Source organism: Micromesistius poutassou, assembly GCF_964030765.1.
Source record: "Micromesistius poutassou genome assembly, contig: SCAFFOLD_3191, whole genome shotgun sequence".
NCBI classification, from domain to species: domain Eukaryota; kingdom Metazoa; phylum Chordata; class Actinopteri; order Gadiformes; family Gadidae; genus Micromesistius; species Micromesistius poutassou.
The window spans coordinates 1-27905 of NW_028178868.1; the positions used below are offsets into that span (position 1 = coordinate 1).

Sequence of the window (27905 nt, forward strand, 5' to 3'; positions counted from 1 at the left end):
TATCTATAGTCTCTGTAGGCTTTCAGACTATTGTTGGTCTGTTGACATCACGTTTTGGATGATGGTGGACGTGGTGGGCGGCGGTTCTAGCTGAGTTTAACGTCTCATGTTGGGGCAGCTCAGCGACCGCGTTCCTCCGTATGTTGATCACATAACCCTGCAGGCTGCAATAAGGATTTCAATCCCCTAACAGTGGACCCCCGTCCCCCCCCCCATGTCCGTTACGGAGACCCAGAGGTGAACTGTCCCCCCCCCTCCCCTTTCCCCTTCTCACTAGTGGTGGATTTCATGATTTGTTTGAATGAATCAGTTCACGTCGGTCAGTTCGCCAAGAAGAGTCGTTCGGTCGTTCGTTCGCGTTTCCGGTAGCGGTGAATCATGATTCTCAGTCACTGAGTCGGTCAGACTTGGCTCCTCCCTCATTCTCGTTCAAACGAATCACGACCGTGCAATGGTGCAAACGGTCATCAATCAACACAACATTAACTAAGTTCCTTTTAGCTGAGGAGTGCTTCATGTTCGGAATCGGGATGTTGTTGCCCGGCTGACTCTTGTGACTTCTCAGTCCTCGAGTCTTCACCGCTAAACACAGTCAGTGAACGAACGGCGACTGGCGAGTCAGCGCGACTCAGCGACTAGTGGGCGGAGCTGGGAGTCGAGTCTCGGAGAACGAACGAGACGAACGACGACGAACGAGAGCGGCGAATCAGGTTGGTTTGTTCGTTTTAAAGAGTTGTTCGTTCAAACTGATTTGTTCGTGAACGAGCCACCACTACTTCTCATACAGCTTCTCTGACGGCACCTTCTCAGCGAGCAGGGCGCCTGCAGCCGGAGGGGGCGCCAATATGCCAACTCCCCCCACAGTGATATGAGAGATAACAGGTGGCTTAAATCAAGTGATCTGATTGGTTCCCAACTGTTGTATAACGAGCGTATACACACAGCTATGACGCCCATTCAGTTTACAGAGATCCGTATCACTCCACGCCTAACTTGAACTGTTGTTTATTTATATATAAAAGCAATAGCATAGTTCACTGAATCCTAAAAATATGTTGATTGATGGAGAGGGTGGAAATGTTGTAAAGCAATAGGCACACGGTGAGTGAACTCGATAGAAGGCTAAATTGCCGGCGAACCGAGCTATGAAGCTCGCTTTTTCAAAATTGAGGGGGTCTATGACTTTCATTTCGCCATACTTACGTAACCGTTTTATAAAAGCAATAGATCACTTCAGTCAGTTAAATGTGCTCATTACACCACAGTTAAGGGGCGTTGTCCGTCCCGACGTGCAGCGGAGGGACGGACAACGCCCCTTAACTGTGGTATAATGAGAACATTTCACAGCCTGTCGTGATCTATTGCTTAAATAGAAAACCGCTTCGCAGCAAGGATGATTTTTTTTTTCTTGTGTACTCGTGCACATGTGTCATCCCGCCCTCTGTCCCTCCCCCCCTCTGTAAGTGTTTGACCGTTGAGTAAAACTGACCTGAGAGTTTCCAGTGTACAGTGTGGACTCCCCAGTCCAGCAGAGAGCAGCTTCACTCCTGAATCCTGCAGATCATTGGTACTCAGGTCCAGCTCTCTCAGATGGGAGGGGTTGGAGCTCAGAGCTGAGGCCAGAGAAGCACAGCCTTCCTGTGTGACCAGGCAGCCATACAACCTACACACACACACACACACACACACACACACACACACACACACACACACACACACACACACACACACGTGTGGGAACTATTACTTTTCTGGAGGTAAATCTTTTCAACGTCCTCTGATGTGGAACTTAACTGTTTGATCATTAAAACTGTAAAGTTTTAGAGTAGAGTAAAAAACAACTAAAGGGTAAAGGGGTGCACATTCTTTACCATCTTTCACCTCAAACCTAAAATGCAAACACTAGATTTTAGTGGAACTTCAACGGGGAATAAAGACTAACTAGTCAGAAAACCACACTCAACACACCAACAGTAATTGTTTTTTTTCATTTAGGCGATTCATTTTTCAGTGACCCAGGAGGTGCTGGAACATGTTCCGGCGTGTTCCGGCTCAAAGGAAGCACTGCCCCCTATGCATTCAAAACATTAACTTAAACCTTTTTAAAGTGAGTGAATCTGTTCACATGAATGGACACAGATGGATGGTAGGCAGTGGCGGTTCTACATTGAATTACACCCCGGGCGAGACCCCCTCCGAGCGCCCCCCCCCCCCCCCCCTCTCAATTGCAAGAAATTCGAGGTGTGCCTGACTTGAGCCACTCATTCCATTAGAGTGTTGCTCTGTACCGGGCCGTCCATATGGGCAGGAGGGGCGGCGAACTACTTGCAAAAGCATGCTCCCAAAAAGATAGTTTGTAAATCATTGCTCCAAGTCTATTTTTAATAACGTGATCGTCACATTAACCATCTATAGTCTCTGTAGGCTTTCAGACTATTGTTGGTCTGTTGACATCACGTTTTGGATGATGGTGGACGTGGTGGGCGGCGGTTCTAGCTGAGTTTAACGTCTCATGTTGGGGCAGCTCAGCGACCGCGTTCCTCCGTATGTTGATCACATAACCCTGCAGGCTGCAATAAGGATTTCAATCCGCTAACAGTGGACCCCCGTCCCCCCCTTGTCCGTTACGGAGACCCAGAGGTGAACTGTCCCCCCCCCCTCCCCTTTCCCCTTCTCACTAGTGGTGGATTTCATGATTCGTTTGAATGAATCAGTTTGCGTCGGTCAGTTCGCCAAGAAGAGTCGTTCGTTCGTTCGTTCGTTCGTTCGCATTTCCGGTAGCGGTGAATCATGATTCTCAGTCACTGAGTCGGTCAGACTCGTCTCCTCCCTCGTTCTCGTTCAAACGAATCACGAATGCACGTTCTCAGCCGAGTCGGTCAGACTCAGCTCCTCCCTCGTTCTCATTCTCAAACGAATCACGATCGTGCAATGGTGCAAACGGTCATCAATCAACACAACATTAACTACGTTCCTTTTAGCTGAGGAGTGCTTCATGTTCGGAATCGGGATGTTGTTGCCCGGCTGACTCTCGTGACTTCTCAGTCCTCGAGTCTTCACCGCTAAACACAGTCAGTGAACGAACGGCGACTCGCGAGTCAGCGCGACTCAGCGACTAGTGGGTGGAGCTGGGAGTCGAGCCTCGGAGAACGAACGAGACGAACGACGACGAACGAGAGCGGCGAATCAGGTTGGTTGGTTCGTTTTAAAGAGTTGTTAGTTCAAACTGATTTGTTTGCGAACGAGCCACCACTACTTCTCATACACCTTCTCTGACGGCACCTTCTCAGCGAGCAGGGCGCCTGCAGCCGGAGGGGGCGCCAATATGCCAACTCCCCCCACAGTGATATGAGAGATAATAGAAAACGGGTGGCTTAAATCAAGTGATCTGATTGGTTCCCAACTGTTGTATAATGAGCGTATACACACAGCTATGACACCCGTTCAGTTTACAGAGTTCAGTATCACTCCACGCCTAACTTGAACTGTTGTTTATTTATATATAAAAGCAATAGCATAGTTCACTGAATCCTAAAAATATGTTGATTGATGGAGAGGGTGGAAATGTTGTAAAGCAATAGGCACACGGTGAGTGAACTCGATAGTAGGCTAAATTGCCGGCGAACCGAGCTATGAAGCTCGCTTTTTCAAAATTGAGGGGGTCTATGACTTTCATTTCTCCATACTTACGTAACCGTTTTATAAAAGCAATAGATCACTTCAGTCAGTGAAATGTTCTCATTATACCACAGTTAAGGGGCGTTGTCTGTCCCGACGTGCAGCGGAGGGACGGACAACGCCCCTTAACTGTGGTATAATGAGAACATTTCACAGCCTGTCGTGATCTATTGCTTAAATAGAAAACCGCTTCGCAGCAAGGATGATTTTTTTTTTCTTGTGTACTCGTGCACATGTGTCATCCCGCCCTCTGTCCCTCCCCCCCTCTGTAAGTGTTTGACCGTTGAGTAAAACTGACCTGAGAGTTTCCAGTGTACAGTGTGGACTCCCCAGTCCAGCAGAGAGCAGCTTCACTCCTGAATCCTGCAGATCATTGGTACTCAGGTCCAGCTCTCTCAGATGGGAGGGGTTGGAGCTCAGAGCTGAGGCCAGAGAAGCACAGCCTTCCTGTGTGACCAGGCAGCCAGACAACCTACACACACACACACACACACACACACACACACACACACACACACACACACACACACGTGTGGGAACTATTACTTTTCTGGAGGTAAATCTTTTCAACGTCCTCTGATGTGGAACTTAACTGTTTGATCATTAAAACTGTAAAGTTTTAGAGTAGAGTAAAAAACAACTAAAGGGTAAAGGGGTGCACATTCTTTACCATCTTTCACCTCAAACCTAAAATGCAAACACTAGATTTTAGTGGAACTTCAACGGGGAATAAAGACTAACTAGACAGAAAACCACATTCAACACACCAACAGTAATTGTTTTTTTTCATTTAGGCGATTCATTTTTCAGTGACCCAGGAGGTGCTGGAACATGTTCCGGCGTGTTCCGGCTCAAATGAAGCACTGCCCCCTATGCATTCAAAACATTAACTTAAACCTTTTTAAAGTGAGTGAATCTGTTCACATGAATGGACACAGATGGATGGTAGGCAGTGGCGGTTCTACATTGAATTACACCCCGGGCGAGACCCCCTCCGAGCGCCCCCCCCCCCCCCCCCCCCCCCTCTCAATTACAAGAAATTCGAGGTCTGCCTGACTTGAGCCACTCATTCCATTAGAGTGTTGCTCTGTACCGGGCCGTCCATATGGGCAGGAGGGGCGGTGAACTACTTGCAAAAGCATGCTCCCAAAAAGATAGTTTGTAAATCATTGCTCCAAGTCTATTTTTAATAACGTGATCGTCACATTAACTATCTATAGTCTCTGTAGGCTTTCAGACTATTGTTGGTCTGTTGACATCACGTTTTGGATGATGGTGGACGTGGTGGGCGGCGGTTCTAGCTGAGTTTAACGTCTCATGTTGGGGCAGCTCAGCGACCGCGTTCCTCCGTATGTTGATCACATAACCCTGCAGGCTGCAATAAGGATTTCAATCCGCTAACAGTGGACCCCCGTCCCCCCCTTGTCCGTTACGGAGACCCAGAGGTGAACTGTCCCCCCCCCTCCCCTTTCCCCTTCTCACTATTGGTGGATTTCATGATTTGTTTGAATGAATCAGTTTGCGTCGGTCAGTTCGCCAAGAAGAGTCGTTTGTTCGTTCGTTCATTCGTTCGCGTTTCCGGTAGCGGTGAATCATGATTCTCAGTCACTGAGTCGGTCAGACTCGGCTCCTCCCTCGTTCTCATTCTCAAACGAATCACGATCGTGCGATGGTGCAAACGGTCATCAATCAACACAACATTAACTAAGTTCCTTTTAGCTGAGGAGTGCTTCATGTTCGGAATCGGGATGTTGTTGCCCGGCTGACTCTCGTGACTTCTCAGTCCTCAAGTCTTCACCGCTAAACACAGTCAGTGAACGAACGGCGACTCAGCGACTAGTGGGTGGAGCTGGGAGTCGAGTCTCGGAGAACGAACGAGACGAACGACGACGAACGAAAGCGGTGAATCAGGTTGGTTTGTTTGTTTTAAAGAGTCGTTCGTTCAAACTGATTCGTTCGTGAACGAGCCACCACTACTTCTCATACAGCTTCTCTGACGGCACCTTCTCAGCGAGCAGGGCGCCTGCAGCCGGAGGGGGCGCCAATATGCCAACTCCCCCCACAGTGATATGAGAGATAATAGAAAACGGGTGGCTTAAATCAAGTGATCTGATTGGTTCCCAACTGTTGTATAATGAGCGTATACACACAGCTATGACACCCGTTCAGTTTATAGAGTTCAGTATCACTCCGCGCCTAACTTGAACTGTTGTTTATGTATATATAAAAGCAATAGCATAGTTCACTGAAGCCTAAAAATATGTTGATTGATGGAGAGGGTGGAAATGTTGTAAAGCAATAGGCACACGGTGAGTGAACTCGATAGTAGGCTAAATTGCCGGCGAACCGAGCTATGAAGCTCGCTTTTTCAAAATTGAGGGTGTCTATGACTTTCATTTCGCCATACTTACGTAACCGTTTTATAAAAGCAATAGATCACTTCAGTCAGTGAAATGTTCTCATTATACCACAGTTAAGGGGCGTTGTCCGTCCCGACGTGCAGCGGAGGGACGGACAACGCCCCTTAACTGTGGTATAATGAGAACATTTCACAGCCTGTCGTGATCTATTGCTTAAATAGAAAACCGCTTCGCAGCAAGGATGATTTTTTTTTTCTTGTGTACTCGTGCACATGTGTCATCCCGCCCTCTGTCCCTCCCCCCCTCTGTAAGTGTTTGACCGTTGAGTAAAACTGACCTGAGAGTTTCCAGTGTACAGTGTGGACTCCCCAGTCCAGCAGAGAGCAGCTTCACTCCTGAATCCTGCAGATCATTGGTACTCAGGTCCAGCTCTCTCAGATGGGAGGGGTTGGAGCTCAGAGCTGAGGCCAGAGAAGCACAGCCTTCCTGTGTGACCAGGCAGCCAGACAACCTACACACACACACACACACACACACACACACACACACACACACACACACACACACACACACACACACACACACGTGTGGGAACTATTACTTTTCTGGAGGTAAATCTTTTCAACGTCCTCTGATGTGGAACTTAACTGTTTGATCATTAAAACTGTAAAGTTTTAGAGTAGAGTAAAAAAACAACTAAAGGGTAAAGGGGTGCACATTCTTTACCATCTTTCACCTCAAACCTAAAATGCAAACACTAGATTTTAGTGGAACTTCAGCGGGGAATAAAGACTAACTAGACAGAAAACCACACTCAACACACAAACAGTAATTGTTTTTTTTCATTTAGGCGATTCATTTTTCAGTGACCCAGGAGGTGCTGGAACATGTTCCGGCGTGTTCCGGCTCAAATGAAGCACTGCCCCCTATGCATTCAAAACATGAACTTAAACCTTTTTAAAGTGAGTGAATCTGTTCACATGAATGGACACAGATGGATGGTAGGCAGTGGCGGTTCTACATTGAATTACACCCCGGGTGAGACCCCCTCCGAGCGCCCCCCCCCCCCCCCCCCTCTCAATTGCAAGAAATTCGAGGTGTGCCTGACTTGAGCCACTCATTCCATTAGAGTGTTGCTCTGTACCGGGCCGTCCATATGGGCAGGAGGGGCGGTGAACTACTTGCAAAAGCATGCTCCCAAAAAGATAGTTTGTAAATCATTGCTCCAAGTCTATTTTTAATAACGTGATCGTCACATTAACTATCTATAGTCTCTGTAGGCTTTCAGACTATTGTTGGTCTGTTGACATCACGTTTTGGATGATGGTGGACGTGGTGGGCGGCGGTTCTAGCTGAGTTTAACGTCTCATGTTGGGGCAGCTCAGCGACCGCGTTCCTCCGTATGTTGATCACATAACCCTGCAGGCTGCAATAAGGATTTCAATCCGCTAACAGTGGACCCCCGTCCCCCCCTTGTCCGTTACGGAGACCCAGAGGTGAACTGTCCCCCCCCTCCCCTTTCCCCTTCTCACTAGTGGTGGATTTCATGATTCGTTTGAATTAATTAGTTCACGTCGGTCAGTTCGCCAAGAAGAGTCGTTCGTTCGTTCATTCGTTCGTTCGCGTTTCCGGTAGCGGTGAATCATGATTCTCAGTCACTGAGTCGGTCAGACTCAGCTCCTCCCTCGTTCTCATTCTCAAACTTATCACGATCGTGCAATGGTGCAAACGGTCATCAATCAACACAACATTAACTAAGTTCCTTTTAGCAGAGGAGCGCTTCATGGTTAGAATCGGGATGTTGTTGCCCGGCTGACTCTCGTGACTTCTCAGTCCTCGAGTCTTCACCGCTAAACACAGTCAGTGAACGAACGGCGACTCGCGAGTCAGCGCGACTCAGCGACTAGTGGGTGGAGCTGGGAGTCGAGCCTCGGAGAACGAACGAGACGAACGACGACGAACGAAAGCGGTGAATCAGGTTGGTTTGTTTGTTTTAAAGAGTCGTTCGTTCAAACTGATTAGTTCGTGAACGAGCCACCACTACTTCTCACACAGCTTCTCTGACAGCACCTTCTCAGCGAGCAGGGCGCCTGCAGCCGGAGGGGGCGCCAATATGCCAACTCTCCCCACAGTGATATGAGAGATAATAGAAAACGGGTGGCTTAAATCAAGTGATCTGATTGGTTCCCAACTGTTGTATAATGAGCGTATACACACAGCTATGACACCCGTTCAGTTTATAGAGTTCAGTATCACTCCGCGCCTAACTTGAACTGTTGTTTATGTATATATAAAAGCAATAGCATAGTTCACTGAATCCTAAAAATATGTTGATTGATGGAGAGGGTGGAAATGTTGTAAAGCAATAGGCACACGGTGAGTGAACTCGATAGTAGGCTAAATTGCCGGCGAACCGAGCTATGAAGCTCGCTTTTTCAAAATTGAGGGGGTCTATGACTTTCATTTCGCCATACTTACGTAACCGTTTTATAAAAGCAATAGATCACTTCAGTCAGTGAAATGTTCTCATTATACCACAGTTAAGGGGCGTTGTCCGTCCCGACGTGCAGCGGAGGGACGGACAACGCCCCTTAACTGTGGTATAATGAGAACATTTCACAGCCTGTCGTGATCTATTGCTTAAATAGAAAACCGCTTCGCAGCATGGATGATTTTTTTTTTCTTGTGTACTCGTGCACATGTGTCATCCCGCCCTCTGTCCCTCCCCCCCCTCTGTAACTGTTTGACCGTTGAGTAAAACTGACCTGAGAGTTTCCAGTGTACAGTGTGGACTCCCCAGTCCAGCAGAGAGCAGCTTCACTCCTGAATCCTGCAGATCATTGGTACTCAGGTCCAGCTCTCTCAGACTAGAGGAGTTGGAGCTGAGAACTGAGGCCAGAGCTTCACAGCATGTCTCTGACAGATGACAGCCATCCAGCCTTCACACACACAATAAACACAACATGTTAGGAACTGGGATTAAATTATTTTACATATTTTACTATTAACATAAAAGGACGTGTTGAAAACTTTAATTAGAGATGTTTTATTAATAGAAATACATTCAATCCATAAATGTTACGCGCTGAAAGCAGGCAGTCATGCAGCTATGCGGCTGGCGTTTACACTTGCGTGCATGGCGGGGTTTAAAACATAACTTCCAACCTAATATTAAGTAATATAACGCAGGTGCGCAAGGCAGCCACAGGAGACGCCAACATTGTTTTCAACTGCTCGGTACCGCGCCGTATTAATTAACCAAGTTTTGAAAAGAAAAAGTATTTGAAGCGAATAAGCAACGCTGTTTTTGATTTGTTTATTTGGTTTTGAACGAATAATTTTGGATGCATGCATCGGCTTTGAGTTGGTTTGTTTACTTTGAAATTGTATACGCTCGCAACACACACGCGCACACGCACGCACACATTCACCGCCGCACCTACTACAACCTGCCGATCTTCAATCAAAACAACATCATGTAAGTGATGCCGAACGCAGTCGTACCATGCGTGTTTAGAAGCGCAACATTGAAACGGGTCCCGTCTGAAACAGTCGCGCGGCGCAGCGTTCCAAACGCAAAGTACTTCCAGACGCGACTCTTGTTATTCTTTTTATCGACGAGTCGAGGCGGAGCCGTCGCACTCGCTGCAGCTGCCGTCTTCCACGTTCCCGTGTAGGTGTATATGCTGCCCCCGTGACGTCCAGAGGAATTGCGTGCTCGGTACCTACGGTACCTACGGTACTAAGAAAAACGAGTACCGTCACGTTTTTTGAATTTTGGTATCGACTTGGTACCGAAGTATCGGTTCTCGTGACATCCCTACTCTGGATATCGGACAATATCCCGAGATTGAGATCTCAAACTCAGGATATTGGGGAGCGCGTAACGGTCGTCGCGTCACGCTAATAAAAACTAATAAACCGCTCATAAAACAAATAAATCCCGGCAAAAAGTGTAATCTTGTTTATTTTTGGAGTGTTCACGTGTAGTTTATATAAAACAATGATTCACCTCAGGCTCTGTGAATAGTGAATCCGTGAACACTATTCACTATTCACAACTGTTAATTATTATCATTTATTTTTTATGATTGTTATGATTGGGGAGTTTGTTAAATAAACAAATCGTTACTGCTTTTATATCATAGTATTAATTATTTTGTGTTATAATATAATACATTATCACTGAACGTACAGAGATGTTTTCTACGTTGTTATAACTTTTATTTTCTAGTTTTATTATTATTATTATTGTTATTTTCTAACATCAGGCCTTCTGTTAGAAATCTGGGTGTGATTTTTGACAGTGCCTTTAAGTTCCAGCAGCAGGTCAGCGCTGTGGTTAGAAAAAGCTTTTTCCACCTGAGAACCCTAGCCAAGGTAAAAGCCTACCTGCCCCAGAGAGACCTAGAGAGAGTCATCCACGCCTTCATAACATCACAACTGGACTACTGCAATGCTCTACACACCGGCATTGATCAGTCACAACTCCGCCGCCTGCAGTTAGTTCAAAACTCTGCCGCCCGACTCCTCACCTGTACAAAGAAGCGCGATCACATCACCCCGGTCCTCGCATCGCTCCACTGGCTCCCCATCCGCTACCGCATTGACTTCAAACTTCTTTTGACAGTCTACAAATCCCTCCATGGTCTGGCCCTACCTCTCTGATATTCTCCACCACCACATCCCTTCTAGAGCACTGCGGTCAGCGGACCAACTTTTGTTGGAGGTGCCCAGGACCAGGCTAAAAACCAGGGGGGACAGAGCCTTTGCGGTGGCAGCTCCCAGACTCTGGAACTGCCTCCCCCTACACATCCGGGCAGCCCAGTCGCTAAATGATTTTAAATCTCATTTAAAGACCCACCTTTTTTCACTGGCCTTCGATTAGCGTTTCCTTTTTCAAGTGCCAGCAAATAGTGTCCCCTAGTTACCTTTTAAATTTCTCTTCTATTTTATCCTGTTTTAGCTCCTAGAGTCTTTGTCTTTTAATTTTTCATTGTGTATCTGCACTTCCTGTGAAGCACTTTGGTTGCGGCTCAGCCGCATGTAAAATTGTGCTATACAAATAAAACTTGACTTGACTTGACTTTATGTATATTATCTTGTGTGTATTGTTATACATGTTATTAGTGAATGTACAGATACGATTTGTATTTTATTATACCTTTTATATTCTAGCATATATTATAATATATACATTATATTAAATTTTATGTATATAGTGTTGTGTGTATTGTAATACATGTTATTAGTGAACTCACAGAGATGTTTTGGAGGCTTTGACCACTGGCAGCAGCCTCAGAAGACCCTCCTCTGAAGCAGAGTATTTCTTCAGGTCAAACACGTCCAGCTCCTCTTCTGATGACAGTAAGATGAAGACCAGAGCTGACCACTGAGCAGGAGAGAGAGATTCTGTGGAGAGACTTCCTGATGTCAGGTAATATTGGATCTGCTCCACTAGAGAACGGTCGTTCAGCTCATTCAGACAGTGGAACAGATTGATGCTTCTCTCTGGAGAGAGATCTCCATCTATCTTCTTCTTGATGTAAGACACGGTTTGCTCATTGGTATTTGAGCCACTTCCTGTCTGTCCCAGCAGACTTTTTTTAATCTGAGTGATCAGTGATCTACTTCCTGTCTGTCTCAGCAGACCTCGTAGGAGAATCTGATTGGTCTCCAGAGAGAGGCCCAGGATGAAGCGGAGGAACAAGTCCAGGTGTCCATTCTCACTCTGTAAGGCCTTGTCCACAGCACTCTGGTAGAGGAGGAGGAGTTTATCTTCCCCAGAGTTTGGTTGTTCTTCTGAGAGCAGATTGACCCCAGTGTTGATGAAGTGCTTAAAGACATAAAGGGCAGCCAGAAACTCCTGGAGGCTCAGATGGACAAAGCAGAACACCTTGTCCTGGTACAGCCCACACTCCTCTTTAAAGATCTGGGTGAACACTCCTGAGTACACTGAGGCTGCTCTGATTTCGATGCCACACGCTGCCAGGTCTGCCTCGTAGAAGATCAGGTTGCCTTTCTCCAGCTGGCTAAAAGCAAGTTTACCCAGAGAAACAATGATCTTCCTGCTCTGTGAACTCCAGTGTGGATCTGTTTCAGCTCTGCCATGATACTTCCTGTCCCCCTGTATGGACTGAACCCTCAGGAAGTGGCTGTACATCTCAGTCACGGTCTTGGGCGTCTCTTCTCTTTTCTGGGATGTTTTGAAGCAGTCCTCCAGAACTGTAGCAGTGATCCAACAGAAGACTGGGATGTGACACATTATGTGGAGGCTTTGTGATTTCTTGACGTGGGAGATGATTGTGTTGGCCAATGTCTCCTCTCTGAATCTCTTCCTGAAGTACTCCTCCTTCTGTGGGTCGGTGAACCCTCTCACCTCTGTCACCATGTCAACACACTCAGCAGGGATCTGATTGGCCGCCGCAGGGCGTGTGGTTATCCAGATGCGAGCGGAGGGAAGCAGGTCGCCCCTGATGAGGTTTGTCAGCAGCACGTCCACCGAGGTGGACTTTGTGACATCAGTCCAGATCGGGTTGTTCTGGAAGTTCAGAGGAAGTCGACACTCATCCAGACCATCCAAGATGAAGACCACTTGGAACCGATCAAATCTGCAGATTCCTGCTTCTTTGGTCTCAATAAAGAAGTAATTAAGAAGTTCCACCAAGCTAAACTCTTTCCCTTTCAGTAAATTCAGCTCTCTGAAAGTGAGGAGAAATGTGAAGTGTATGTCATTGTTGGATTTGCCTTCAGCCCAGTCCAGAGTGAACTTGTGTGTTAAGATGGTTTTACCAATGCCGGCCACTCCAGTTGTCATAATTGTCCTGATTGGTTTATCTTGTCCAGGTAAGGGTGTAAAGATGTCTCCGCATTTGATTGGTGTTTCCTCTAAGGCTGGTTTCCTGGAAGCTGTTTCAATCAGTCTGACCTCATGTTCCTGGTTGACCTCTCCACTGCCTCTCTCTGTGATGAAGATCTCTGTGTAGAAGTCCTTCAGAGGTGTTGAATGTCCTGCTTTAGCGATTCCCTCAAACACATTGTTGAATTTCCTCTTCAAATGAGACTTGAGTTCACGTTGGCACTCAACAGCAGCAGATCCTAAATGAGAAAAACAACAGAAGAAATCAGTTAGCGGATGGTGGCATCAGTGGAAACAGGTCAATATTTCCTGTTAAATTATCCAAATTATACAGTCATTTAATGAAAAAAGGTCAAACAAATCGCAACAGAAGAAAACTCAACTGATTTTGTATCTTCAATATGTCCTGAGTAAGGAAAAAAAAGAATGACAGCCACTACGAGCCAGTCCCACAATGAGCTTTCCACATGCCGTTTCTGTGTCTGTAGCTTTAAATTCTAATGAGGAGGAGAGAGGCGGGCAAGGTGGAGGGTGGGGGTGTGGCCAGGGTTGCCAGCTTGGGCAGTTTACCGCCAAAGCTGGTTTAGGATCAGATCGGCGGTTTTTCATAGCCAAAACACAACACTGACACGTCAGATCAAATAAGACAAACAACTGTGCTATCCTTCTTCCTGTGACACAATCAGTAGCATCTGTTACGTTCAGAGCTGGTTCAGAGCAGCAGGCAGCACACACACACACACACACACACACACACACACACACACACACACACACACACACACACACACACACACACACACTGCTCTGGCTGATGTGCCCCCACTACCTTCAGCTCACTTCACGTACGCACGCAGGCCCGCCCCCAAACATATTTTTATTTGAAATAAACAAAATGTTAAAGTGGGTTAATCTTGCAGGCCTATAGCCGAAAGGTCCACTCAGGGTTTTTTCCACTAGTCTTTATGATGAGCGACTTTCATTGTTAATAAACAAAAGCATTGTTAACAGATGAAGGCATTATTTTCTATAACTAGATGAATAAAGTCACTGATAAGCTTAATTGGTTATTTAAGGTTGTAGGCTATTTGAATAGACATGCCTACATTGTGTTGTTAATAGGCTAATAATATGCAAATGCTGGATTAACTCCTAAAGATTACTAAAGTTAACTTTAGTAAGACTATGCTACTACAAGCGCATATTCTGCCATGACAAACACCCATTCACAAAAACTGACGGATGTGGCGAGGGCGCATCGTCTTAAAGCTCAGAGGGCAGTGTTGGCAGTCTGACCTCTGCCGCGCGATTCTGAAAAGTATTGGCTCATGCGGCCAATTGCAATTAGCCTAGGGTGACCAGACGTCCCCGTGTGCCGGGACAGTCCTGATTTTGAGTTGCGTGTCCCTGGGCCCAACAAAAGCCTGTCGGGATGCTAAAATGTCCCGGTTCACACCGGCACCAACCACCAGCGATTACATAGCTAACGTGGTCTTACTATAGCCTGATCATTAACTAAAAACCACATAGAAAGAATAAAGCATTCAGCATATGATTTCAACAATGTGTGAGGGCATACGCTCCAGGGATGGTCGCACAGTGGAATGCTGATGGAAAACCAGCGGACGAGTGCTGGGCAGAGATGTTCACGCATTTCAGAAGCAGGGAGATTCTATGCGCACAAAGACATTGCCTACTATGCTTTGTTAAAAAAAAAAAAAAAAAAAGTTCTGTTGGTGTATTTTCCAAAACTCTCTTCAGCTTCAGGCTAATTCATAAAAATAAACATAGTCCCACACGAAACTCATTCAATGACTTTTCATAACATCTCTTAAATGTGTAAATAGGCCTACCAAAAACATATATGATTTTTCCCCATTAGGCTAATATGAGCCTAATATCTGCGTCTATGACTTCTGGGAGTCAAAGCCAAAGTTCCTTTCCCCTAATTCCTTCTCAACCATGGCCGAGATAACCCCCACTACGAGTCTCGTTGTGGAAGTACCAGAGACGTCAGAGAACTCGACGCATTTTAGTCTTTTCACCAAATGGGAGCTTTACGCAAGCTTGCGTTATTATGTTGCGTGTTATGCTCCATAACACCAACAGCAGAACGGTTATCCAAATAACAAAGAAGTGTACAACCCTTGCGTTACAGTGTGTGTATTCACACACATGTGGCGCTTGCACGGTCCTAGCTCATTGTCTCATGGGCGGACCAAATTCCCTGGGCGAACAAAGCAGAGAAAGGGGCGGTAACCTGGCCCCTTATGACGACATACGGGGAAAATTCCAAATCAGCCTGTCTGAGCTTTCATTTTCTCAAAGGCAGAGCAGGATACCCAGGGCTTGCTTTACACCTATCGTCATTTCTAGCCACTGGGGGACCATAGGCAGGCTACGGGAACTCATATTAATGTTAGAAAACCTCATAAAGTGACATTTTCATGCCATGGGACCTTTAAGGTCAACCTGGTGTTGGACAGGGAGCCAGTGTAGTTGGATGAGAACGGGGGTGATGTGGTCGGATGATTTGGTGCTGGTGATGATGATGTTTAACATTCTTTAACCTGATACCCCAACAATAAACCTTCACATCTGGATAAAACCATTTTAACATTAAAGTTTGAAATATATATATATATATATATATATATATATATCTATAGATATCTCAAGATATGTCATTTAATCTGAGCAGAACAAATAAGAGTCTCATACTGTTAATCAGAATTAGCATTTCTTCTCTGTTTTGGAGATAAGAGTCTCTTCTGCCCTTTGAAATAATTGTCTCTGTCTTCTAAAGAAGAGTTTCTTACCGCCCCACAGTGTGTCAGCCAGTTCCTCCTGGTTCATCTCCATCAGGCAGAGCTTTGTGATGTCTACCACTCCCTCTATGGCGCGCCTCCTCTGCTCCTTGTTCTTATCATCCACCTCCTCCTCCTCCCTCTGACTCTCTGAGCATTGTGGGTAATCTGGGAAGTGAACCCTCCATAGCTTCTTCAGCTCCTTGTCTAGAAAAGCGTGTGCGTTCTCCTCAGCCCTCTGGAACAGAACAAACATCACAGAGAACTTTACTCTGAACTCACTGAGGACATCAGAAGCATCTGTTCTGGATTCACACCCCGCTGGTCTGAAGAGGGAAGCCTGGAGACTATTAGCTCCACAAGAGATGCTTTCTTAATGTTCATGTAGAGCTAAAGTCAAATGTCTTGTTGGACATTCACACACCTTGATCAGCTCTGTTTGATGCTGCTGTACAGACTGAGCACTGGTAACCTTTGACCTCTCCTGGTGTGGTCTGTGGGACACACACACACACACACACTATTGTATTTCCCATGACTTGTAAACATTGATATAGAATCGATATAGTCTGACAACAACCAACTGGTCTGTTTTCATCATCTGTTTGAAACTCCTACCTCTCCTCTGTGGAGGGGCATCCATCTTTAAAGTGAATCAGTCTACCAATAGAGCGGTCACTCTTCATGGAGACACAGCTGGGTCCAGGGGAGTCTGCTCTCTGCTGCTGGGCTCTTCTGGAAAAACAAGAACCAGGATTTATGGACGTTTGATAGAAGCTGTACCTCTATAATCTCTAGGGCTGTCAGGTTCTGGTCGGTTAATCGATATGCACTTGTTGGACCAAATTCTCATTGGTCGGACAATGGCTGGTGTTCCTTTTATAAGGAACTAAGAGCTTCTTAATCCATTATTTTAGGGCGGGAGGGACAAATGCAAACCGATGCTTTTTATATTTGAGTGATACCACCTGGTATCACCCTCTCAACGTTGAACTGGACCTTTACTCCGCTACAAACTAATTGATTCCAAAGAAGTCATCCGTCCGGTAGCATGGGGTTAGAAAGGACAACAAAAAAGCATGACATAAGTGTAAAGGAAGTGAAAAGCATTTCAGCTAAAATCGTAAGGCATGAGTACGTGAGTACGTATTGAATGTTGGGTGCTGTTCTACCTGTGGTCAAGTTACAAATTGCATTGTCATTTTTAGACATAAACAAGCATTTATACAGCATACAACACAAACAAAAACCATTAAAAAAAAGAGGAAATAAAAATCATTACTTGATATAAGTTGGTTATATTCTGTTCTGATCAACCCATAGTCATAGTACCCTTATGTACTTTATGAGATCCACAGGAAAAGGTACATAGCCTCTTTTAAAAAGAGGAGGAATAAAAAGCAAAACAAAACAATCATGTAACACTTTGTGTAAACAAATACAATTTCAATTTGATTTTAAAGGCCATCTTACTTGTTTCATTAACCAAAAAACGTGGTAAAGAATTCCATGCTACCATTTCTCTGTAGTGCAGTGTTCTCTGCCCAGCCCCTGTTCTATAAGCAGGCAACACAAATCTCCTCTCTGATGACTGCCGTGTAGAGTATTTGTGTCTATCACAAGAAAACATGAAACTATTAAATAAATGAACAGGGCCCCGTTTCCCGAAAGCATCGTTAGCCTAACGGCGTCGTTAACACCGTCGTACGATCATCGCAGAATTTTCGGACCGTTTCCCGAAAGCATCGTTACGTAACGACGTCGTTAAAACCCTCGTAGCTAACGACGCCTACAGGGGTACTCGTTAAGCACTAGGATGCATCGTTACTATAGCCTCAGTGGAGTCACCAGCTGGACATTCCGTGTATTGGATGTGTTTTATTAAAACACGTCATCCAATACCACTGAATATCCAGCTGGCGCTATTTCGCAATACCCCAAAAACAGTGGTTCCCGCATATATATTACTCGTAGACTACTGTTAGATTTAAACAGCAAAGACAGAGACATGTTAGAAGTCAACACAAATATAATTTATTGCAGCAATTTAAAATTCCAAAAATAAATGTACAGATGAAACGCCACGTCATTAAGGCAACCCTATCACAAGGCATATAATAAAATCAAATGATTCCGTTGCTCGTGTGGGAGGTCGCTTGTGAGCGGCACTTGCTGTCTCCCTCTGATTTTAATTCAACCATCGTGGTTAAAATGTCCTCATATTGATCAATGACAGAAGACATACTGTACATGAATCATGCTGAGACCAGCGGGTGTCGGAGAATTTCTGCAGGCGTTTTTTGTTGCGATTGTTTGACATAAAGCACTGTAGGCGCGTCGGTGAGGCTGTGATGAAGTTCACTATTTATTGGACCGTGTCTAGACAGTTACGAACTCCCTGACCTTAGTGGAGTGCACAATCGCCAAGTTGAGAGAGTGGTTTTCTGTACGTAGACTGCTGCGGGAAACTGTGCTGCGATGCGTGCCATTCCCGCTTACATTGCCCGCACCATCATACCCCCTGCCCAACAATATGGGCAGGAATCGATCTAGACCAGCAACAGCAATAGCCGTGTCAATGCCTCTGCGTTTGAATGATAATGAATGAATGGAACGTTGCATTTTTAATGTTGACACCAAAGTATCTAGAGAGTGTGCGGCGCGTCAATCACTGAATGAATGAATGAATGAATGAAACGGAATGCAGGAATCAGAGAAAGTCTGCCCAAATCAGCACATTTAAATAAATGCTATAGGCCTAGTTGTCACACAGACACATGCTATTTTTTTATTTTTTTAATATGGAATTATTTCAGGGGAGAAAATGCCGTGAAACAATGTAGCCTACGCACGGTGCGTTCGGGATTAGGACTGATATAGCATATGTCGGCTTAGACCTAATAAATTGTGTTTTAATATTTGTAGCATTCATCTTAGTCTATTCTTTTCGTAGGCTACTCTGCTGTTGGCCTTGATGGGGAGATATTTTTTTGCTGCCACAAAATATACTTTAATCCAACAACAATCCTGCGTCTCCCCCTCCTACCGAGCCCATTTCAGCACCGTGTCAGTAGACAGCTACAATCCTACGACGTCGTAAGAGCAGAGCACGCGCGTTCATGTTAAGATGAGTTTCGGGAAACGCTCCCCTAAAATTAACGATGCTGCGTGAGATCCATCGTACGATGGATCGTACGAGCGTGGATCCATCGTTATCGGGAAACGGGGCCCAGGACTCTTTGTTGTTATTATATTTCTCACAATACTAACAAGAGAGTAGTGTAACCTACTCCCTTCGTGTTTAACGCTCGATAGGCTTTGAGTGTGAACACGAATCGCAGCTCCATCCAGTGAGCCCCATTATATTACAACAGATGAAAGCTCAAATCAATTCTTGGTTGTGTCGTCTATAAACGACGCTGCCCGACGCTCCGTGGCTCGTCCGCTGACTGCTTCATATTGAAGCTCTGCCCTGACCGAGTCGACTCGGACCGAGAGTGGATCTGAAACCCACGACCTTCTCCAAACAGCCCTGACGAGATATTGAGGCTAGCAGGTAGAGTAGAACGCACTGTGGCGGATTCAGTTGATCTAGAAATAACGTGCACACTGTTTTATTATCATTTTTTACCCATCGACCAATCGATTGGTCGGAGAGTTGTTGAAATTAAACCGACCAAGATTTGATTTGGTTGACTACAGCCCTAATAATCATCCCAAATAAATACTTACCTTTTCTCAATAGACTGAGTTCCATCTTTAAACGTGACAGGTGGATGCATAGAGCGGTCACTCTTCATGGAGACACAGCTGGGTCCAGGGGAGTCTGCTCTCACCTGCTGGACTCTTCTAGAAAAACAAGAACCAGGATTTCCCTCTCATTCACACCATGCCAACCACATCACTAAAACAGCCTTAAGAGCGCTGCACAGTCGCGCATGAGAGAACGCGTGAGCCGCGCATCAGGCAAAATTGCGGTCACGTGTCCCGCGCATGGGCTGTCGCACCGCCCTTTTTAAGGCGCGTCTGATGGCTCGGATCCGCACGATTTTTGTCACTTGGCGTACGAGTGGACAGACAGACCGGAAAAAACCACAGAGAGGAAGAATGGATGATTTTGAAGGAAGAGTTGCTGAGCAAATGCGCCTCTACGGGAGTCTGTATGATACGGATCCGATGATATCAGATCCGATGTGACACTATACATGGACAGTCACATGAACACGGCTGATTTGCAATGTTTGCAATGTCCGATTTTTCTCTACTCTATTTTTTTTCAACGATTACAAAAAAGTTGTCTAAGCACAGGTGGTATGTGTCTGGTGATCATACTGGCTATAGGATCTATAACTACTGGCCCATCAACTATTGTAATGTAATGTGGCCTCCGTACTAGCAGATTTGATATTGACTACGCCACTCTCGATTACAAGGGTGAGAGAGTCTGGTGATCATACTGGCTATAGAATCTATAATTACTGGCCCATCAACTATTATTTAAGCACAGGTGAGAATGCTCTGTTCAGGAGAAGACTGCACCTGGCGTGTCTCAGATCTGCAACTATATATGCTTGCAGCGCGATAGTGGGCGTGAACTCACGTACGGGAAATTGCGTACAGGCGGGCAATAGGCGACTGTGCAAAGCGCTTTATCCCTCCTCGCATTCACACCATGTCCACCACAACACTAAAACAGCCTTATAATCTCAGATAAATCCTCACCTCTTCTCTGTTGACTGATTTTCATCTTTAAATTGAACAGGTTGTTGTTCCATAGAGCGGTCACTCTTCATGGAGACACAGCTGGGTCCAGGGGAGTCTGCTCTCACCTGCTGGACTCTTCTAGAAAAACAAGAACCAGGATTTCCCTCTCATTCACACCATGCCAACCACATCACTAAAACAGCCTTAAGAGCGCTGCACAGTCGCGCACTGAGAGAACGCGTGAGCCGCGCATCAGGCAAAATTGCGGTCAGATGACGGTCACGTGTCCCGCGCATGGGCTGTCGCACCGCCCTTTTTAAGGCGCGTCTGATGGCTCGGATCCGCACGATCTTTGTCACTTGGCGTACGAGTGGACAGACAGACCGGAAAAACCACAGAGAGCAAGAATGGATGATTTCGAAGGAAGAGTTGCTGAGCAAGTGCGCCTCTACAGGAGTCTGTATGATACGGATCCGATGATATCAGATCCGATGTGACACTATACATGGACAGTCACATGAACACGGCTGATGTTTGCAATGTTTGCAATGTCCGATTTTTCTCTACTCTTTTTTTACTTTTTCAACGATTACAAAAAAGTTGTTACAAATTCTGTTAAGTTGTTACTGTTGATCGAGTTTAGAAAACTCGATCAACAGTAACCGTACCTTTCAGTCAAGATGATAAGCAGAGTATCTTTTCATAGAATTCAAAGGCAAACCCATGTGTCTAGTTTGCTTAGAAACAATATCAGTCATGAAAGATTTCAACTTAAGTCTCCACTACTACAACTGCACTGACTATGATGCTAGTTGTTCACTTAATGTTGGCCCACTGTTTCAGTTTTGTGCCATCATTGAATGATGATGTATGTGAGCCCTTTGCACTGAGAAAAATAAGAATCACTCATGTGGCTTTTAAAACAACACTTGTTTTGTTTGTCGTTTAACAAGAGTATAGACATGTTAAAAATGACATGTGAGCACGGAAAATATGAAATGAATGTATGTTGGTTGAATTAACATACACAGGCTATGAATCAGAACGATTTTTTAGGTAGTGGCCATCCCCAGAATGTACCAGAATACAGGAAATCACATCTACCAAATTCAACATCTTCTGGGGGAGGACCCCCAGACCCCCGCCCACGACTACGCCCCATCAACAACTTTCATCACCAGCCACCACTGATACAGACACATATCTACACATCATTTGTTCTTCTTTTTTATTCTTTTGTATCTTCTCTCATATCCGATTAGGTGAAGAGCGCGGTCATGTGCCCTCTGATGGTGATGATGAAAATTGTGGCCCTCTTAATCATGAAAGTTGTCCATCCCTGAGTGACGTCAAAGTCACGTTACGATACGACTGTTCAACATGAGGTCGCAGTGAGAGAAATCCCTCCTGTATCTGATTCAGGACCGCGTATGGAAGTGGCCCAAACCACAATTGAACAGACCTGATTCCGTGTGATTTGTGCTGTTCACACTGTTCTGAATGAAATCGGATCGGAGTCACCTTTGAGCAAAACAATCTGGCAACTCTTGCTTGCAGAGTGACGAAGCCAATCACAGCCTTTCACCACCATAACATGTCCCGCCTCCGCCCCCCCCGACCCTCCACCGCTGAAGAAGCCCCCCTCCATGTCTGACCGCTCACTCTCTAAGTCCTCACCTCTTCCCAATAGACGGATTTCCATCTTTAAACCCGTAAGGTATATCCATAGAGCGGTCACTCTTCATGGAGACACAGCTGGGTCCAGGGGAGTCTGCTCTCTGCTGCTGGACTCTTCTGGAAAAACAAGAACCAGGATCTATGGACGTTTGATAGAAGCTGTACCTTTATTGTTCTATGCAATGGATAGTTGCATTGTTATTCCCATGCCTTAGGGGGCGCTCTAACACACCTGTTTAGTGCTACTTGTAATAGTGTCTACTTGTACACCTGCGTTCTGTTTCACTCGGTTACTAACAAGTTATCCTTATATCATATAATGAACATAATATTTATGATCTCTGATGAATCCTCACCTCTTCTCAATAGACTGATTTCCATCTTTAAAGTTATGAGGTTGTTCCATAGAGCGGTCACTCTTCATGGAGACACAGCTGGGTCCAGGGGAGTCTGCTCTCTGCTGCCTCCTTCTGAAAAACAAGAACCATCTGGAAGTTAGGATTTGTGGATATTGTTTCATTTGATCATTTATTGCAGGGCCACTAAACTACTTTCTCATGACTTTTCATTTCAATAATCTTTCTCAGATTATTGAAATGGAAATATAAGGACAGGCTGAAAATGTTAAGTTATTATGTAATTTAAGCACTAACATGTTAACATGTTAACATAAAAACACACTAAGTATCCTTCATACTGTGCATGAGTGTTGATTCACAATGCGTTTAGCTGACATAGAAATAGAGCAGTCAGTTTCTACATTTCTACACAGACCTGTGTTATTCTTCATGGATTATTGGTTTCAATAAATCTCTTCACCTCAAAAGATCAAACTGATTCAATAAAAGCTGTTTGAAAGACGTTGAACCTTCTAACATTAAACCTGTAAAGTCTGCTACAAGTCGTCTGAATATTCATTTCATTCACACGATTCAAACAGCAGAATAAACGGCCTCAGCCATGAACCAATGCATCTCCAAGTGGTCCTGTGATTGGACGTTGGTATGTTCTGATTAACGATGGGCGGGCAGATCAAGATGATCCGCGGGCCGCCAGTTGAACAGCCCTGATGTATCGGCTGAATCCTCACCTTGTCTTAGAAGGTTGGTGATTTCCATCTTTAAACCGGTCAGGTGGATCCATAGAGCTTATATCATATAATGAACATAATATTTATGATCTCTGATGAATCCTCACCTCTTCTCAATAGACTGATTTCCATCTTTAAAGTTATGAGGTTGTTCCATAGAGCGGTCACTCTTCATGGAGACACAGCTGGGTCCAGGGGAGTCTGCTCTCTGCTGCTGCTCTGGTCTTCAACACACACACACACACACACACACACACATACACACACACACACTGCAGTTTTGACACTGACAAGATAATTCTTCTGTTTTTAGGTGAGAGCATTTCACTTGTTTCCAGCTTTTAAGTCCATAATTATCTATCTATATATTATAACTTGTTACTGAGATGTTATTACTGGCTCTGAGTAACCTAATGCTTTGAACTAGAATCACAGAATTATGAATCTGTTTGATCAACACTGACACACCAAACTGCTTTGTCAAAGTCTTATTTAGAAAACTCGATCAACAGTAACAGTACCTTTCAGTCAAGATGATAAGCAGAGTATCTTTTCATAGAATTCAAAGGCAAACCCATGTGTCTACTTTGCTTAGAAACAATATCAGTCATGAAAGATTTCAACTTAAGTCTCCACTACTACAACTGCACTGACTATGATGCTAGTTGTTCACTTAATGTTGGCCCACTGTTTCAGTTTTGTGCCATCATTGAATGATGATGTATGAGAGCCCTTTGCACTGAGAAAAATAAGAATCACTCATGTGGCTTTTAAAACAACACTTGTTGTGTTTGTCGTTTAACAAGAGTATAGACATGTTAAAAATGACATGTGAGCATGGAAAATATGAAATGAATGTATGTTGTTTGAATTAACATACATAGGCTATGAATCAGAAAGATTTTTTAGGTAGTGGCCATCCCCAGAATGTACCAGAATACAGGAAATCACATCTACCAAATTCAACATCTTCTGGGGGAGGACCCCCAGACCCCCGCCCACGACTACGCCCCATCAACAACTTTCATCACCAGCCACCACTGATACAGACACATATCTACACATCATTTGTTCTTCTTTTTTATTCTTTTGTATCTTCTCTCATATCCGATTAGGTGAAGAGCGCGGTCATGTGCCCTCTGATGGTGATGATGAAAATTGTGGCCCTCTTAATCATGAAAGTTGTCCATCCCTGAGTGACGTCAAAGTCACGTTACGATACGACTGTTCAACATGAGGTCGCAGTGAGAGAAATCCCTCCTGTATCTGATTCAGGACCGCGTATGGAAGTGGCCCAAACCACAATTGAACAGACCTGATTCCGTGTGATTTGTGCTGTTCACACTGTTCTGAATGAAATCGGATCGGAGTCACCTTTGAGCAAAACAATCTGGCAACTCTTGCTTGCAGAGTGACGAGGCCAATCACAGCCTTTCACCACCATAACATGTCCCGCCTCCACCCCCCCGACCCTCCACCGCTGAAGAAGCCCCCCTCCATGTCTGACCGCTCACTCTCTAAGTCCTCACCTCTTCTCAATAGACGGATTTCCATCTTTAAACTGGTAAGGTAGATCCATAGACCAGTCACTCTTCATGGAGACACAGCTGGGTCCAGGGGAGTCTGCTCTCTGCTGCTGGACTCTTCTGGAAAAACAAGAACCAGGATCTATGGACGTTTGATAGAAGCTGTACCTTTATTGTTCTATGCAATGGATAGTTGCATTGTTATTCCCATGCCTTAGCTCTACCACACCTGTTGAGTGTGTGACGGTCCCTGTCTAGTGTTGATGTTCTGATGTGGTTGACCAGTTATTGTTTTTCCTATGCGTCCTTGAATGTACCATCAGCAGAGTACGGATTTGGAGCACCTGGTGCAGGCGCTCCTGAAAGGATAAAAACCCTGGCTCAACTCTGCTCTGGTCTCTCTCTGGCATTCGGCTGCATCTCCGCCAGCAGCAGCAGCACATTCTCTTTGTTTGGTTTCTGCTTTGTTTTTGCTTTACAACATTTACACCTCAAATTGCTCACACATCCACATTTACATTACTGATGTTACTGACTGACACACTTCACATTGGTACTTATAGCCTCAGTTGTCTAAGTTAATATAATAAATTCACTCATTTCTTGCCCTCTATGGTGTCCTATGCTGTATTTGTCATGGCCTAGGAGCCGGGTTATGACAAGTGCTACTTGTAACGTTGTTCTGGTGCGAGTGAATCAGAGTTAGAACGGATATCAACGTCTCCACCTGCGTTCTGTGTCACTCGGTTACTAACAAGTTATCCTTATATCATATAATGAACATAATATTTATGATCTCTGATGAATCCTCACCTCTTCTCAATAGACTGATTTCCATCTTTAAAGTTATGAGGTTGTTCCATAGAGCAGTCACTCTTCATGGAGACACAGCTGGGTCCAGGGGAGTCTGCTCTCTGCTGCTGCTCTGGGCTTCAACACACACACACACACACACACACACACACACACACACACACACACACACACACACACACACACACCTGTTACTCAGACTAATGATGGAGTCATGATGTATCACTGCTGAGCTCTGAGATGGACAACAGTCACAGACAGAGAGATCCTCTTCTTACCTCTTAGCTTTGCTCCGGTGGCCATGTTCCCCAGACAGAGTGGTCTTAGAGGTAGGACCCCCCTCCTCTCTCTCCTCATCCATAGTAGACTGGAGACCTGGACACAAACACAACTCATCCATCACTTCATTTGCCTTCTGAACTTTAGCTGTTTATTGAGAGAGACGATCATTGTGACTGCGTCACACTAAAGCGTTATGGACGTCATAGACCATCAATATGAACCCCACAACAACATACCCACACTGCCCTCACTACAGTACAGATGTGTACAGCACATGAGAACTGAGAGATGAGAATTAAACACCTTGGAGACTGTAACTGTACTTAAACTACTACACAAAAAGGATACACAATAGACTTAATAAATGCATTGTGGTACAATTAAAAGTGAAGAACGTTAGAATCATTTCTCCACTGGAACAAAGTCTGAATTCTGCCACTTTACTGAACCACAGATTCCATATAAATCAACTGGTGAAGCTCAACACATCGATAGGGTATCCTCTTATGACCAACGGGTCTCTCTCTCTCCCTCCAGGCTCTCTCTCTGGCTCCAGCTGTGGTTTAAGCCATAGGAATCGAGTCTAGACCCACAGGAACCCCCCTGTGAAAGTGGTACAGTCCAGCAACAGGCTACTATAGGATCTATAAAACTGTCAATCCCCAGTCAATACGCACAAATATTAAACCTTTTAAATATCAGCACATTGAAAGGACTTCTGTCACGTCCTTCTCTTCATTCTGAGCCTTGAATATTGAACGCAATGTTGAATTTACCACAGGTCAGTAAAGCAGTAAAACATGAACTAACGATGTATTCTCTACAGTAAACTCATTATTATATACCAGTAACCTAAAGACAATATAAACGGTAGTAAACTGGTCATTATTATATACCAGTAACCTAAAGACAATATAAACGGTAGTAAACTGGTTATTATTATATACCAGTAACCTAAAGACAATATAAACGGTAGTAAACTGGTCATTATTATATACCAGTAACCTAAAGACAATATAAACGGTAGTAAACTGGTCATTATTATATACCAGTAACCTAAAGACAATATAAACGGTAGTAAACTGGTTATTATTATATACCAGTAACCTAAAGACAATATAAACGGTAGTAAACTGTCTATCTTATCTTATCTTACCTTATCTACTCCGTGATTAAAATGCGGTCGATCGCTCCAAGATGGCGGCCGCATTTCTTGCGCCCAGCAGCCAATGCGGCGTCTACTCTTTATTAATATGATGGCCGTTTCTCAATACCAAGTACGCGATCTACGGACTCCACCTCAGCTCTGTTAACTGTGCTTTACGGCCTCATGTAGGCATATACTACTGAACAATAAAAACAAATTATATAAAACTAAACCCCAGCCTCTTTCATTTTAAAATAGTATGTCAATATTTTGAATGAATATAAATGAAAAGATATGCTTGCCGTGTGTATAAGCTATATACGCGTTATGCATAAGCGTTGCCCTTTCATGTTTTGATTTACAAACGGATACGGATTGAACGTATCTTACCTTATCTTTTCTCTGATTAAAATGCGTCCATACGGTATAAAGTTATAAAAGTATAAATGTAAGTGAAGAAACGGAGGTTGAAGTGTTTATAAAACAAGTTAATCAGGTGAAAGGTTTTAAAAGCGGAGAAAGAAGAGCTGCTGGCTGCGACAGACCGCTCAGATGAGGAAGTTCAGAACGGAACCGATCTGACGCTCAGAGAGACGGAGGAGGAGGAGACACACACACACACACACACACACACACACACACACACGCACACACACGCACACACAACGTACCAAACTGCTTTGTCAGCTGTTATCCTGCTCTAAACCATCACACTAACCTGTTATAACTTTATATCAGTCAGCTGTTATCCTGCTCTAAACCATCACACTAACCCGTTATAACTTTATATCAGTCAGCTGTTATCCTGCTCTAAACCATCACACTAACCCGTTATAACTTTATATCAGTCAGCTGTTATCCTGCTCTAAACCATCACACTAACCTGTTATAACTTTATATCAGTCAGCTGTTATCCTGCTCTAAACCATCACACTAACCTGTTATAACTTTATATCAGTCAG

General features: G+C 44.7%; 2 protein-coding genes across 6 annotated transcripts; both read right to left on the minus strand.

The window, feature by feature from the left end:
• Positions 1-1365: 1365 nt before the first annotated feature.
• On the minus strand, positions 1366-10553 carry LOC311373307 (uncharacterized protein; the record flags this gene model as incomplete). The annotated part of the gene is made up of 5 exons (XM_084490091.1): positions 10431-10553; positions 8804-8977; positions 6376-6549; positions 3977-4150; positions 1366-1663 (listed from the first exon to the last, which is right to left on the minus strand). Exons 1-5 carry the CDS (start codon positions 10469-10471, stop codon positions 1366-1368), a joined length of 861 nt encoding a protein of 286 aa, XP_084346217.1. The 5' UTR covers positions 10472-10553.
• Positions 6506-26523, minus strand: LOC311373308 (NLR family CARD domain-containing protein 3-like; the record flags this gene model as incomplete). 5 transcript variants are annotated; one of them, XR_014642238.1, is made up of 14 exons in its annotated part: positions 25793-26523; positions 25515-25631; positions 24705-24821; positions 23283-23399; positions 22442-22555; positions 22086-22202; positions 20427-20546; positions 19437-19553; positions 16323-16439; positions 16129-16198; positions 15717-15942; positions 11300-13136; positions 10431-10573; positions 6506-6549 (listed from the first exon to the last, which is right to left on the minus strand). XR_014642238.1 is itself a non-coding variant. In XM_084490092.1 (13 exons), exons 1-13 carry the CDS (start codon positions 25912-25914, stop codon positions 10570-10572), a joined length of 3195 nt encoding a protein of 1064 aa, XP_084346218.1. In that variant the 5' UTR covers positions 25915-26523. The 5 variants fall into 5 exon arrangements, 3 of the variants coding, with proteins under 3 accessions (XP_084346218.1, XP_084346219.1, XP_084346220.1); XR_014642239.1 differs by lacking the exon at positions 6506-6549 and adding an exon at positions 8858-8977; XM_084490092.1 differs by lacking the exon at positions 6506-6549 and having other exon boundaries at positions 9007-10573.
• Between the last annotated feature and the right edge of the window lie 1382 nt (positions 26524-27905).